We start from the raw sequence: 15,932 nt of genomic DNA, 5'->3' as shown, positions 1-15,932 counted from the left end.
ACCACTGGTATAGTCTCTTTCAGTTCATAACTGCACTTTAAAAAAACCCCCAGGTTTCTGCATTTTGGACAGCTTGTGTGTGAAATTATAGTATGCTATTATAAAGATCTTTCAGTGGTGGTAGTGGTAGGTTAATTGAAAATAAAAACTCCTTCAAACATGGATTTGTTAAGTGCAGGGCATTTGTAGTAAATATTCTTTTTTCAGAAGTACTTGTGACATTTCAGAATAGTGAGTCCTACACTGTAGAACTTGAGAAATCCTGTATGTAAGCAATCAGTATTATGATGGCATAATTGTTACTGCTAGAAAATGTCCTCTGCATATTTTAGTGTAGCATGATAGCTAAAAGAAATAAGCTTACATTCATTTCTAAGCAACATTACCAGTGTGTAAATAAATAAATTAATTCAAATATTATATTGGTATTAGAACATCATTGACAATTTGGGAGTTTCAGTCTTAATAACTGTGGAATCTACTGGTGTTTGAGTGACTCAGAGCAGATATAACCAGTAATGTTGGCATAAATAGTGTAGGTTAGTTAAAGATATGGTGGAAATTTCCTGTGGTGAAGTCAGTTTTTCACAGTTTCAGAATAATCAGAGCTGTAGTTTTGTACACACACGATATTGAAATGCCTTTGGACAGTCATTCTGCTGAGTTTCACTGTATCCAAGTTAATTATAAACAGGTTTCACTAAACTTAATATTACATTGAAGTACTGGTGAGCGATCAAACCACTTTTTTTTTTTTTTAAGATAACAGGATTTTGTGGTTTTCTTTTTCTCTAAAATCTAGAAGGCTTTTCCTGACAGTTCAGCCTTTATTAAAAATATGTGTAATATATTTGAATTTCCTAATTTACAGTACATTACAGGGTAAAAATCTTCATTTACTCACCCACAACCATCCAGATAGAGTTTTTGGTAAGAAGGGATTAGAAAGGAGGCTATCACCGCAGGTTGCTTGGCTATTGTCCATATGCTGTTCTACCAAGCCAGTCAATTGGCTTGTTAGAGTCTTGCAGATATATGAAAGATTTGACATCTTTTACTGCTGATCTATATATTTGGACTTTTGAATAGCTTCTTAGTTTTATTACATCTTAGTGAATATTGCCCAGTAAACAACCTATTCAAAGAGCTGTGCCTTTTTTATCTTTGTAATTGTCCACAAATAGATTGTAAAACTGTCAAATTATTTTTTTTTGGTAGTTTAAACTACTTGCTAATTTCTTGAGCAGTAATTCTTGGTTTGCAGATGGTTCACAGATATCCCATTGAGAATATTGTGAATGTACCTGCACCTCTGTCCATATCTGGTCTCGCTAAGGGCACCCCTCACATAATAGGCCTCTTGCCCTTACCTGTGTTGGGGTGGAATCACATGATTCTTTCACTCTTAGACCAGTAACTACTTATCGTCTTGCGGGTTTGACTGGGTTTCATGCATCTGCATTTCTTCCCTTCGGCAACTTGTGGCTAGTAATAAAATGGTCAGCAGCCTTCTTTAAACCAAAGTATTTTGGTTTAGCAGTTGGAACAAAACTGTAGAGAAAAAGAGATTTTTTTTTAATCAGCAGACAGCCTTCAGACATATTTAGCCTCATCTAAGTTTAGGCTTCATTACTAGCTAAGTTAGATAGACTTTCCTCTAAAGTTATAGGGAGAACACACTTACATTCTCCCCTGTGAGTCTGAGGGTTTCTCAAAAACTCCTCCCCGGCCTGACCAGGAGAGTGGGCTAGTGCCATTAAGACTACTCACTGTGACATTGTACTTTGACACGGCGTTCATTCTCAGTGAATGGTAATCATTAGTCTTGTCACTGTGTGTGGCCTGTGGGTTAAGGTGGTGAAACTCTGCTTCCCTTTCAAAGTCCAATGCATCTATCACTTTTTGGGTTACAGATCAATAACCTGGACCAAACACCCCACATTCATCACACATTCTGCTTATGCATATTTACATAAATTAGACAGTATTGTTTCTATTCTCTGATGGGGTGGTTTAGGCAACTTACCAACAAAAATATATTGCAATTATTAAAGTCAGACGTAGACTTTGAAATTTGCTTTAGGAGAATATTTGAGAAAAAACAGAATTTACGTAAGCATTCACACACAGAAAAACTTGAACACTAAAATATTTTCAGAAGATGAGCATGGTTGGGTAATGAACATGGCTGAATTGAAATTTGCTTTGGAATTCAGGTCAGTATTTTCAGATTAATTCCAGTACTTTCTCAGCCCTAATAATTTTAGCCAAAGGGTAAAATTTTCAAGCGTGTCCAAAGTCCCGTTTACAGAAGTGACTTTTTAGGAATTTTTTAAAATGGAGCCTAGGCTCCTAATTCGCTTATGTGCTTTTGAAAAATTTACCCAAAATGTTCAAATATGGATACTTAAAGTTAGGTTCCTAAATCCATATTTAGGCACCTAAGTAGAAGCTGACTGTCCAGAAGTGCTAAACACCTGCAAATCCCATTGGAAGTTAATGGAAACAGGATGTGCACAGCACCTTTGAAAATCAGGCAAGTTCTGTTTTGGTGCCTAAATTTGATTTTGGGAGCCTTCTTTTAGGCACCCAGAATTGAAAATATTGGCCAGATCTTACAAAAGAACTGTATATGACAGTATTTCTTTGCAGAAGTACCAAACATTTTGCCCATCTTAACGTTTAAATTATTCTGTGTTGATTTTATTAATTTGTTTATTTAAAAGTGACAGCTCTGAGAAAAAGGTACACATCCCATTTTTCTGAGTAATAGTACAATCTCGCTTTAACACAGCACAAACAATGTAAGGCACACCTCATCTAAATTAGTTGACAACAGTATTGAACAGTCACAATTTCAGTTCTTTTCAGAGTGTTTTTTTCCCCCCCACCAGGAAACAGTGGATGCTCTAACAAAGGCAGAGAATATGACGGAAGAGTTCAAGACTCAATTAAATGACCTTTGTAGATTTTCCAGGGATCTGAGTACCTATTCTGCAAAAGTTTCAGGGTTAATTAAAGAGTACAATAGGTAAGCATTCATCTTATATAAGTTAAACAATACTCTGTGTGTGTAACATATACATTTTGATCTAGGATACCATAAGTTAGAAATTCACAAGTAAACAGTGGATTATTTACTGATTGCCTTAAACTTGATGGTAATAAAGGTTGGAAAAAATTGCCAATTATTTTTTTAAGGCCTTGATTGAGTCATAAGACTCAGCTTTGAATGGTTAAGAATTGGCACTGTGAATGACAACAGATAGTCATTGGGCCAGAGACAGAGAGTGAAAATAACTCTATAGCCTGGTGATTTGGACACTCACCAAAAATGTGGGAGAATCGAATTCAAATCCCTGCTTCAATGATTATTTAATTGTTTATACAAAGTGGGAAAGTTTCCACAGGAGAGATTGAGAGAATATCCCATAATCTAATGGCTAGGACACTCTCCTGCAGGGTAGGAGACCCAGGTTCGCATCCCTTTTTCACATCAGGCAGAAGAGGGTGTATCGGGGTGTACCAACTCCGCACTGGGCTGCTGGGGGCAGACCAATCATTTTGGGCCCAGGTGGCCATGCCCCATTTCCTCTCCTGCACATGCTCCAGGTGGAGAAGCCAGATAAAAGGAGCTAGCACAGCTCAGTTGGGTTGGGCAACAGAGGAGGAAGGACGTACATTGCTGGTTCCTGCAGTGCTTCTAGCGGTAGAGCCTGACTACGCTCCAGAAGACTTGCCGATGGCGGAGACTGCTGGGAAGCCAAGCCGCCACCTGCTGAGGAGGCTGCTGCCTGCTCTGTGTCCCAGCCCAGAGGGAAGTAAGTCCTACAGACTATTTGTTTGTTTTGCCCCACCGAGGGGCCATAGACTGACTGATGTTTTCCCCTGTCCAGGGGGCTAATTCACCAAGTGCCACTGCTGGCCCAGCTGGGAGGTTGCAGGGCTCCAGACTGGTTGTTTTGTTTTGTCCGTCCAGAGACCACGGACTAGTTCATTAAGTGACCCCCGTCGGGGGCCCGAAACCCACTTGGATGAAATCACCCACTTAACAGGGAATTCTGACAACAGGGTGATGGGGTAAACAGGGAAGGGAAGCTGGAGGCTGGGGCCAGCGCCACAGAGCTCCGAGGCCGACACATTGAAGGGTCGATGTTATGAGTGTGGCCAGAAGGGACACTTCAGATGGCACTGACCTTTCATGGACTGCAATTATGGCCAGGTCTGGGTAGCAGGTTCTCGGGCCTGGCAAAGATGCTCACCAAAACTGATAGTTCCTATGCAGGTCAGTGGCACTCCAGTGTCCAGTCTTATTGACTTGGGTTGCAGCCAGACTCTCATATGGGCCAATCTGGTGAAGTCGCTGGACTGGACAGAAGTCCTATATACCTTCAGTACATCCACAGGTATGTACAACTATCCGCCACCACTAAGGTAAAGCTAACGGTGAGCAGTCTCAAGGAGACATACCGGGTCGGTCTGGACAAAAAGGTGGCATATCCCGTAGTCCTAGGTCAAGACCAATGTTCCCTCTAATTTTTAACAGGCTGTGTGTGCAAAAAATTTCTTCTGTGCCGCCACCGAAGAAAAAAAAAAAAAGAAGCCGCTGAAGTCGGAGTGCGCGCGGTGTTTCGCCATGTGTGCGGGGTTTAAGATCTGTGTGCACGCGCACAGCTTAGGGGGAACAGTGGTCAAGACTGGTCCTGGTTTAGGGAGATCCTGCAAGAATGGGTGCGCCGTCCATTGGCAGAAACAAACCAGTGGTCATGGGTGAGGGGATTCCTAGGCCAGAAGGAAGAAGAAGGACGAGACGAGAGACCCTCCTGCCCTGCAGAAGGCCCCGGACCATGCCCTGCAGGAGGGGAGATGCTGGAAGTGAAGTGGGAATGACTGATGGGGACTTCCTGAGACAACAAAGAGAAGACCCCACCCTGAGTCGTGTGTGGGAGCAATTGACCCCAACCGAGGAGGAAGGGGATGCCAATCCACAGACACCCCAGGGACCGCGCTTTGAGGTCCACAATGAACACCTTTACTGGATGACCAAGAACCCGCAAACGCAAGAAGTGATCCAACACTGGTGCCATGTAAGTTCCGGCGTGACCTGCTGCAGTTGGTGAGAGAAGACCCCACACCAGGTGGCCCTTAGGTTTTTCTGGCCCGGCATCCATAGGGAAGAGAGTGACTTGTGTGTCTACTGCCCAGAGAGCCAAAGGCCCAGTCCCAGAGGGATACCCAAGGCGCCCCGACCCCCCACCCAGTGGTAGGAGTGTCATATGAGAGGATAGGCATGGACCTAATTGGGCCCTTCGAGAAGAGCGGTTCGGGGTTCCGCTACATATTGGTGGTGGTAGACTATGAAACCTGATACCCTGAGGCTGCGACTGCAACTGTCATAGCAAAGGAACTCTTGAAAATGTTTGCCCAAGTCGGGATACCAAAAGAGATACTGACAGATTGGGGCGCCAACTTTTCATATCGACTAATGGCGAAGCTATGCAAGCTACTAAACATCCAGGCCCTGAAGACTTCTGTCTGTCATCCCCGGACCGATGGCTTAGTCAAGAGTTTTACTGGGACCTTGAAATCAATGCTCTGTAAATTCGTGGAGGACGACCCACAACATTGGGATAAACTGTTACCTGACTTGCCGTTCACAATACAGGAGGTACCCCAAGTGTCTAAGGGGTTCTCTCCATTTGAACTGTCTTTCAGGAGGCAACCCAGGGGGATCCTGGACCTCCTTCACAAGACCTGGGAGAAACAAGAGTCCCGAGTTACCGGGTCAGTTCCATATATATTACAGCTGCGGGAGTACCTTAAGAGGCTTGGAGGGTTTGCCCACGATAATCTAATGAAAGCCTAACAGATCTGAGACAGAGATACACCCAGGGCACCCATCTCCAGACCTTCAAACCCAGTGATTGTGTCTTGTTATTACTCCCCTCATCTGAGTCCAAACTGTTAGCCAAATGGCAGGGACCATTTGAAGTGGTCCGAAGGGTGAGACTGGTAGATTACGAGGATGGTGACACAATATTAGAGTGTACCACATCAACCTCTAAAGGCCTGGAGGGCCCAGAAGGGCATGTAATTGCACCTTACCTGGCTGACCCTGAATTAGGACCAGACGCATTGAACCCCCCACCCCCATCGACACAGCAATGGTCATCGGGCAGGAGCTCAATGAAGAACAATGACAACAACTGCAACGACTGACCCAGTCCTTTCCAGCTGTTCTATCACCCCATCCCGGATGGGCAAAGATGGCATACCATCACATAGCTACAAGCCCAGGACAGAGGGTGCGAGATCATCACCGGTCATTGCCCTGGAAGATGCGGGGGATCGTCAAAGAAGAACTTGAGGTGAAGCTAGCCTTGGGGGTCATGGAAGAGTCCCATAGTGAGTGGAGAAGTCCTGTTCTAAAACCAGACTGGTTCACAAGGTTCTGCATAGATTTTCAAAAAGTAAATGTGATCTCCTGCTTTGATGCATACCCTATGCTATGGGTAGAAGAGATTCTGGAACAGTTGGGGAATGCCGAGCTCATATCTACTCTCGATCTAACAAAGAGATACTGGCAAATTCCCCTGACACCTGCTTCCCAGGAGAAGACAGCTTTTGCCATACTGTTCTGCCTCTTCCAATTTATGACCATGCCATTTGGGCTACATGGGGCCGCTGTGACCTTTCAGAGGCTTATGGAACAGCTACTGCGGCCACACAAGCAATATGCAGCGGTCTATATCGACGATATAGTGATATACAATACCAGCTGGGATGACCATCTTAGACATCTCACTGGGGTGCTGCAAGCCCTTGGAGGGTTTGGCCATCAATATGGCTTTTCCAGGTGTCACCTAGAACAAAAGGAGGTAACATATCTGGGATACACGGTGGGGTGGGGCAGCTGTGCCCACTCATGGATAAGGTCTAAGCCCTGAGAGACTGTCCAACCCCCACAACCAAGAGGCAGATGAGACAGTTTTTGAGCTTGGCCGGCTACTACAGACGTTTTCTTCCAGCGTTTGCCACATTAACAGCACCCCTAACAGACCTGATGAAAAACTCAATCCAAGAGAGTACAGTGGTCTAGGGACTGCGAATACGCTTTCCAGACCTTGAGGAGGTGGTTAAGTCAGGAGCCAGTCATTTTTCACCCAGATTTTTCAAAAAGGTTTATACTCCAGACCAGTGCTTCAGAGGTAGGCCTTGGAGCAGTCCTGTCGCAAGAGCATGAGGGGGAGGAGCACCTGATGCTCTATCTGAGTGGAAGGTTATTCCATCACGAGACAAGCTACTCCACAATAGAAAAAGAGGGGCTGGCTGTGAAATGGGCTGTTGAAGCCCTATGGTACTACCTGTTGGGGAATCCCTTCCAACTTTTCACAGGTCATGCATCCCTGCGATGTCTCCATTCTATGGAAAGAAAACTAATGCCAGGATTATGAGATGGTACGTTGCCCTCCAACCCTACCAATTTGAGGTACTTCACCACCTGGACCAAGCCCACGCAAATGCTGACTTCTTTTCCTGGATGGGAGGGAGGAGAGGACAGGATGGGGGGCAACTGTCTGATCTGGACTTGAGGGGTAGGGTGTGTGATGGGGTGTACCAATCCCACACTTCGCCGCTGGGGGCGTGCCAATCATTGTGGGCCCAGGCGGCCATGCCCCCTTTCCCTTGCTGTGCATGCTCCAGGTGAAGAAGCCAGATAAAAGGAGTCAGTCCAGCTCAGTCAGGGTGGGCGCCAGAGGAGGAAGGATGTACACTTCCAGTTCCTGCGACGCTCCTGGTGGTAGAGCCTGAAGACCTGGACTACGCTCCAGGTGACTTGCCAACAGCAGAGACTGCTAGGGAAGCCAAGTCGCCAGCCGCTGAAGTGGCTGCTGCCTGCTCTGTGTCCCAGCCCAGAGGGAAGTAAGGCCTACAGACTGTCTGTTTTGCGCCACCACAGGGCTGCAGCCTGATTGCTGCTTTGCTGTGCCCAGGAGGCTAATTCACCAAGTGCTGGGGGCTGCAGGGCCCTAGACTGTTTATGTACCTGCCCAGGGACTGCAACCCAATTGCTGCTAGGTACTATTGCCTGTCCCCCCTGCTGTTTGTTTCTGTTGTCTGCTCAGAGACCATGGACTAGTCGGTTAAGTGACCCTGTCAGGGCCGAGACCCACTTGGCCGAAATCACCCACATAACAGGGAATCCTGACGATAGGGTGTACAAAGCCAGCAATAGGCTGACGGGGGCACCCCAACTTGACTCCCCATCACAGAGGGAATTGAACTTGGGTCTTCCACATGCCAAGTGAGTGCCTTGAACACTTAGCTAAGAGTTATAAGGATGGCTGAAGCATCACCACTGGCCATTTTGTAAACAGTACCTAAATTCTGGGGGGGGGGAGTGGCCAAAACTACTTAGTGAATTGCTGTTGAATTCATGAAGAGGTTCTAATCTACCAAAATCTCATTATTTTTTTTTTTTGGTGAACAAACTATTCATGTGGAAAAAGTCACCCAGCTCTAGCAAGGGTATTACTCATCAGAATGAGCCCTGGGAAAAATCTGTGACTCAGCATCACAATTCCTCCCCTGCTTTTCCTTTTTTCCTGGGAGGAATTAAGTTGCAACAGCTCTTTCCCTGCTCATTTTACTCCCTCCTCCCTGGCCGCTCTCACTTTGGCTCAGCTCTGCTGGCCGGTGCACTTTGGGGGTGGAGCCAAGGCTCTGCTCACTCCCTCTTACTTGCTTTTGGTGGTGGGAAGTATGCACTCTAGACCTGTTAGGTTTTGCAGGAGGTGGTGGCTTTTTCCCCCGTGGCCATATAAGATAAGAACACAATCTAACCCTAAACAAATTGTTCAGTTGCTTTTAGTCTCAAAGTATATATAATATGAGTCTTAGTGTAATACCTGTGGAAATGCCTATTTCATTGTATCTAATTGAATCTCCCATCCCCCCCTGTTTTCATTTAACTCTGTAAAATGACAAACTCAGCCTCTGTCTACAAGCTTCAAAGGGCTGTCAGAATAAAGAGCAGGTTTTGCAGCAGAGATTCCGGACAGCTTTCAGGGACTTCCAACAGTGGCTGGTCAGTTCAAAAATCACCACTGCCAAATGTTTTGACATGCCTCAAAATATCAATGAAGCACTGACAAGTCTACAGAAAATACAGGTAATTGCACCAGAATCAGATACTGATTTAAGAGGGACATGATTAGCTTAAAACCAACACATCTGTCTGAATTTTGTTTACTTACTATTTTTAGTTTACTGTTGTTACAGCAAGACTAATTATGACTATAAGTGAGAAGGACTAGAGAATTATTTTTTTTCTCTGTTTGGTTTGTTTATTTTGTGGATAGCCATTTTCACTATTTTCCACATTGTAGGATATGTCTATACTGTAAACACAGGGTGTGATTACAGCCCAAACTCACAGACCTGAGCAAACCTTACTCTAGCTAGCTCAAATCTCAGTAGTGCAGGAGTGACCTATCCAGGGTTTTGGATAGGCTTGTTCAGCCTGCGCAGAAACCCATTCTGCCAGAGCTTCACCATTTGGGGACCCAAGCCAGCTAAATTAATGTTAGCTCAGGTATGTCAGCTTGAGCCACAGTCACACTGTGCGATTAAATTTAGACCTACTCATAGTCAGTTTCCTCCATCCATCTGGGTCTTTCACACAGTGACACAGAGGAAACATATGTTTTAAAAATAGGAAAATGTTTGTAAAACAACAATACAAAATGGAAGGCAAGACCATTATGTGGTTCCTGAAACTATTTCAAAGTAATAGTTTCTGCAAACTTTTCATCATGTATGAATATAATCTTTATAATGTAAGTAAAGGACCACAAACATGCCAGCAGGCAATTAACTTGTATATTTTCAGTTAAAGGTAATACTAATCCTTCTTCAATAGTTTATCTGCAGATTCCAAGTCCCAAAAGAGATAATTTTCCCCTTGGAATTGTACTTAAAATTTTGCTTAATGTTGGATTAATGTCTCCACTTTTTCATCGAAGGAATCCCACTTTAGGAGAAAATTATTTGGCTGTTTCTGGTAATGATGTTTGGGAATAACAGAAATGTCAGCCCATTTGTCATTCAAGCAGTGACAAGCAATTTTTATTCATCATGAAAACCTTGCATGATTAAAATAACCATTTGCTCACCTTCTGCATAAATTCATGATTGCTGTGCACAGTATACACATTCTACATAAAAGAACTTCTGCTCATACTTCCTGGCATTTCTCAAGAAACCACGTTCACTTTCATTCCTTAATCCCTCCAACAGTTAGGAATCCATTAGCCTGTTTGATGTCAGTAAACATTCATAGGTTCATAATGTAAAACTTCCATTGACCTCAGTGGGGCTAGGTTTTCACTCACAGATTTTGGAGACAGAAGGGGCCATTCTGATCATCTAGTCTGACTTCCTGTGTAACACAGAACTTCACCCATTAATTTTTTGCATTAAGCCCATAACTTAATCTGGAAGTAATTTGGTAAGGTAATTGTGAACCAGAAGCTTTATATTATGGCAATTCTGATCATCATCATAATAAATATCTGTAGTTATATATTTCCTTTCAATCCAAAGATTCACAAAATACTTTTACAATTATACACAGAAATTTCACCCATAACTGAAATACAGGTACTTCTGAGGTGGAATTTGAAATATCCACATTATGCAATAGCTCCATGAAGTGCAGAATACCTTGAATTGTGGAAGTAACTAAGGAGAATGTAACTACCACAATTAGCGTTTGTCCCGAATAGCAGGGTTATGTGGCCTATGTGGTTATTGAAGATTCCAAGTGAGTTACACTGTATGTGTCACCTCAAAGATGATCTCTCCAGTAGCAAAGTAACTCAGACCACCATGCCTGGGTATTCGTTCAATATCTACTCTGAGCAAAGTCTACCTGCCACCTACTGAATCCCTAATATTGCTTCTTGCAACACATTGAGATTTTCAAAGCGGTATCCTATCCCAGTAAAGAATGGGTCATTTTATGAATTCTCACACAGTCCGAGCTTGTTAGTATCCCTTTCGTTTAGGCTCGTGGTACCTCTGGTCTAGGTTGTTGCTGTCCCTAAAGCCTCTGATTTTTACTGGGTATAAAGTGGAATGCATTTAAACAAACATGAGTTGGTGTGATTGTGAAAACTCTTTCTGCACATTATCTATAACATTATCTATCTAATTGGCTAATTTCTTTTGCCAAGGAATCCTTATCTGAAAGTGAAAATGGCCAGCGTAAACTAAACATTGTGGTGTTCAAGGGAGAATTGCTGAGCACTATTCTGCCCCAAGAAAAGGCTAAAGTTATCCAGGCCAAAGTTGTTACTGCTAAAGAAGACTGGAAAAATTTTCTCTCCACCCTGCACCAGAAGGAATCTGCTTTGGAGGTATGGAGCCAGTCAAACAGGAAATGGATTGAATAGAAACCTTTTCTTTTCTTATTACATGCATCTTGATAGACTGAGTGCTTTACATTTCTTGTTACTGAGGAAGGTCAGCTTTGCTGTCTGGTTCTTGCTCATGTGCTCAGGGTCTAATTGATCACCCATATGTGACATCAGGAAGGAATTTTTCCCTAGGTCACATTGGCAGTGGCTTGTGGGGGATGGGAGAGTCGCCTTTCTCAACAGCATGGAGTGTGGGTCACTTGCTGGGTTTAAGTGGGTATTATTGTGTCTCGGTCCCTCCTATTCTCTGCCTATCACATATAATAGTTTAATCTCCTGTGGGCTGTAATATTTTGGCCTAATTTTGGTTGAGATTTAGTGTACAGATGCTGGGTGGTGGTAGTGGCCTGTGATAGACAGTATGTCAGACTAGATAATGTAGTTCTCCCTTCTGGCCTTGGAATCTATGGCTCTATGATAACTAGTTCTAAGTGCCCCTAAATGATGCAACTGGAAAATGGCTAAGCTCAGAGGGTCAGATTCTGTCACCCTTACTCCTATTGAGTAGTTCTTTACCAAACAAGTCATCCCATTAATTTAAATATCATAGCTCACATAGTGATGTGCTAGTCAAGATAGAGGATGGTGGAATCTGACTCAACCTCAGCAGTTTGAGCTTCATCCAATACACCAAATAGCTAAGGTGCATGAAAATACACTGTTTTAGTGCAAGACTCTGATACCCTTGCTCCATGAGTAGTTCGACGGATTTAAATGGGCCAGCTCAAATAGTCTTACTCGTGTTTAATAGTACCTTGCTATCAGAATCTGGGCCTTCATGCAATCACTAGACCAAGTTTGTCCCACTGAAACGTAATTAAGATTTACCCAAGCAAATATTTTAATCATAGATACAATGTGACACCACAGTAGTCTGCGCCTTTCAAAAGGTCTTATTCAAGTAGCATAGTTTTTATCCCGGGGAAGGATAGCTCAGTGATTTGAGCATTGGCCTGCTAAACCCAGGGTTGTGAGTTCAATCCTTGTGGGGCCGTTTGGTGATCTGGGGCAAAAATTGGCCCTGCTTTGAGCAGGGGTTGGACTAGATGACCTCCTGAGGTCCCTTCCAACCCTGGTATTTTATGATTCTATGAAAGATGTTTATTTTCTAACACAGTATACTTCAAGTCCAGAAGGGGCCATGACACAGAACTTAAAACTGGATGATCATAACATAGGCCATAAAATCTCTCCCAGTGATTCCAGTTTCAAGCCCCTAACTTCTAGTTGAGACAGAAAATATCTTTTAGGTCAGTTTTAAATTGCATTGATAGGAAATGTAGGAAACTCTTTGGTCCAGATCCTCACCTCTTGTAAATCAGCACCAAAGACAATGGAGCTACACTGATTTAGGCTTCTTTGTCTCAGAGTGGATGTGTGGGGAGATGTCACGCAGTACAGTGGACGCATCCTGTGCTGTTCTCACATGGACGGGGATTAATCCTTCTAAACCCAGAAGTTTCAGTCCCATATCCTAAATCTTTCATTCTGAAGTGAATGAAAAGAAAATTAGTCAAAAAAAACTAGAGAAAACTAAACTACTTGAATTATGCTGGTTAGAGCTTTTTCATCCACATTGATTGTTTTAGATATTCTCCTCTCAGCCAATGGAAGGAGTCCACAGGAAAAATATGCAGTCAGCAAGGGCTTTTAAAGGCTTATTTGTAAGGACTTGAAAGTAAAGCAAATTACAATCAGAAAGTAATGGTTCAGCTAAGCTCTTGGCTGTGAAGATGTCCTTTTTAAAATCATTTTTCCCACTCTGGATCCCAAACGTAGCCTTCCTCCTGATCATTTGTGCAGGGTGGGAGAGAAAGCAGAGCTGAAATGAACCCTTCACACCTTAGCATACCTGTGTATGCATACCTCTGGGTTTGGGTTATAGTTTGCATAATAACATTGCAGCAAACTTAGTCATGCACTGACTTTTTTTTTAAATGTGCACATCACGTCTCCACAGAACTTAAAGATCCAGATGAAGGACTTTGAAGCAAGTGCTGAGCCTCTCCAGGACTGGCTGAACACAACTGAGAAGATGATGCAAGAAAGCAGTAGTCGACTGCATGACCTCCCTGCAAAGAGGAAAGAACAACAAAAGTTACAGGTGATAAGGGCCTAAAAACACATCCAGCCATCCCTAGCCTGGTTTCCTGTGTCATGAATTCCTAATAAATGCTTGATCATGCTGGCACCCTGATCTCCAGCTAAAGGCCGCATCCAGTTTTGGGGCTTACTTCAATCTTCAGGCAGATTTTGTGTCTCAGCACTTCTTGATGACATGTGTTGTTTCCTTTCTGTGTCTGTATCATGCACAAAATGATCAACTGTTGCCTTTTTTTAAGATGCTTGCTGATGGCCAGGGCATGAATTTCCATGTTAACAGGGCTGCTTCCTTTCTTTTTTGCTTGCTCTTTTGCACCCGCACTTAATAGTAACATGCTTGTGCTTTACAGTCTGTCCTTGAGGAAATAAGCTGCCACGAGCCTCAGCTCAACAGGCTAAAAGAAAAAGCTCAGCAGCTGTGGGAGGAGCAAGCTGCCAGCAAAAGCTTTATGCGCAGAGTGTCTCAGCTATCTTCTCAATACCTAGCTCTAAGCAATCTAACCAAGGTAATGCACCCCCACTGTGTGCGCTTTCCAGCAGTTCTTGTGAATGTGACAAGTGAAAACGAATGGTTGAATTCTGAAATATCGCAACTGTCCTGCTGCTGTATTGTATGGTATGTCTGCTCTATCCTATGTCTGAGGCTTGTGGTATAGAGGGGAAAGGTGTGTGTGGATCGTCTACCTGATTGAACACTGCGCAAATTGTTTTTTCCAATGCACTGGTCTGAGAAGAGAAACTGAGAGTCCACATACGTGGGATATAATTCCTTCCCTCCTCCCTGCCCCCCGCAAAAAATGGTCGTTTGCGGGGAGTTATGTTTTAAATGAAACAAATTTGGATGTTTTGAATGAAAAAAGCAAGCCATGATTTATGGCATTTAGGATAATTTAGTTTGATAATCAGTATCTCCAGGAGCATGTACGGTAATTATTTTTCAAAACTTGGGGGTATTTTATACAGAATCACAATACTGAAATGTTGCTAATACTTAACCAGTCCTCATATTAAAGCTTAATATCTCCATTATGAATTTCTGTGTCTAGAAGTTGGTAGATTGGTTTCAGCATTTTTAAAAAGCATTTGTTAGCTGTTAGGGGCTTTTGAGTTATCAGAGCGAGGTAGCATTCTGTAGTGGGCACTGGATTGAGGCTGGGAGACCTGCATCTTTTTCCCATCTATCCCACTGACGTGCTGTGTGACATTGGGCAAGTCAGCTCACCACTGTGTGCCTCCCTTTCCCCTCTTACCTTCTGTCTTCCTTGCCTATTTGAATTGTAAGCTGTTTAGAACAAGGACTATATCACTCCTGCAATGCCTATCATGGTGGGGCCTTGATCTCAGTTGGAGATCAAGCAGGCACTACTGTAATATAAACAATTATGAATATTAGAAGTGTGTTATTGGAGACCATTTAATATGAGACCATTTAATAAAGTATCTCATTTCTATTTTTAATAATGACTAGTTTGTTAATTTGTCAACTAAGTGTACACAAATAGAGAAATATGAAACATATAGTCATATAATATACAAAAATATTGTATATAGGGCCATATCACGCTCCTCATGATAAAAAAAAAAAAACAACAAAGGAAGGGAAAAGGAGTATGGGGAAATTCTCACAAGTTGAAACTAATGGAATTCCTTGCATATCTTAAAATCAGAGACTGGGAGTTTGTGGCATGTCACACACCCTGGCTCTATGTACCTTCTTATACGGGGCAATCCCAAAGATCTGGACCCAAAGCATCAGCAGGGTACCAGTGCTTGCACAGAGCTGTGAGATGCGTGTGCTCACACTGTGTACTGCCTGCAGTTCCTAAGTGATCTTTGGGGGCAGCCCTGTGTGGAGTGTGTTGAAATAATTCAGTCCTGAGGCCATGAAGATATGGATAAGGTAAGGCAAGCTCCATATGTGGAAGAAAAGGGTGTAAGAAAATGGAAATAGGCCTAACAAAAAACAATAGCTGGAAACTGAAGTGAGACAAATGCAAATGAGAAATTATGTGCCATTTGGGATCCATTAACTACTCAAAATCTCTCTGCCATATGACACTTCAGAACATAGACCAATGGGCTAAGTTAAAGATAGTACTGAAATTAAGGGGTGAATTTACTGTCCACAAAGTCAGGTTTTATGTCCTTCCTCTAGAAGGATGATAGACTATGAAGTATACCTATTTTTATGGAGTTAAGCCCTAGTATCTAATATTATTTTAATAATTCTTTGTATTTAGTTCTGTATATAGTATATATTGAAGTGGCTAACTAATAGGTCTCAAAATGTAATTGTAAATGGGGAATTATCATAGAGGGGCTGTGTTTCCTGTGGATCCCTCGGGGACC

The 15,932-nt window shown here is 43.1% G+C and overlaps 1 protein-coding gene across 1 annotated transcript in view; it reads left to right on the top strand.

Moving 5' to 3' along the window:
• The window catches only part of SYNE1 (spectrin repeat containing nuclear envelope protein 1), a 503,778-nt gene that overhangs the window by 251,293 nt on the left and 236,553 nt on the right, over positions 1-15,932 (top strand). The window contains exons 56-60 of the mRNA XM_084624934.1: positions 2,895-3,031; positions 8,995-9,172; positions 11,238-11,420; positions 13,441-13,584; positions 13,934-14,089. Of these exons, the coding sequence (XP_084481060.1) occupies positions 2,895-3,031; positions 8,995-9,172; positions 11,238-11,420; positions 13,441-13,584; positions 13,934-14,089 (798 nt within the window). The remainder of the gene's footprint in view (positions 1-2,894; positions 3,032-8,994; positions 9,173-11,237; positions 11,421-13,440; positions 13,585-13,933; positions 14,090-15,932) is intronic.

Source organism: Lepidochelys olivacea, assembly GCF_965140295.1.
Source record: "Lepidochelys olivacea isolate rLepOli2 genome assembly, chromosome: 3".
NCBI classification, from domain to species: Eukaryota; Metazoa; Chordata; order Testudines; family Cheloniidae; genus Lepidochelys; species Lepidochelys olivacea.
This window is presented reverse-complemented; position numbering and strand designations above follow the sequence as displayed.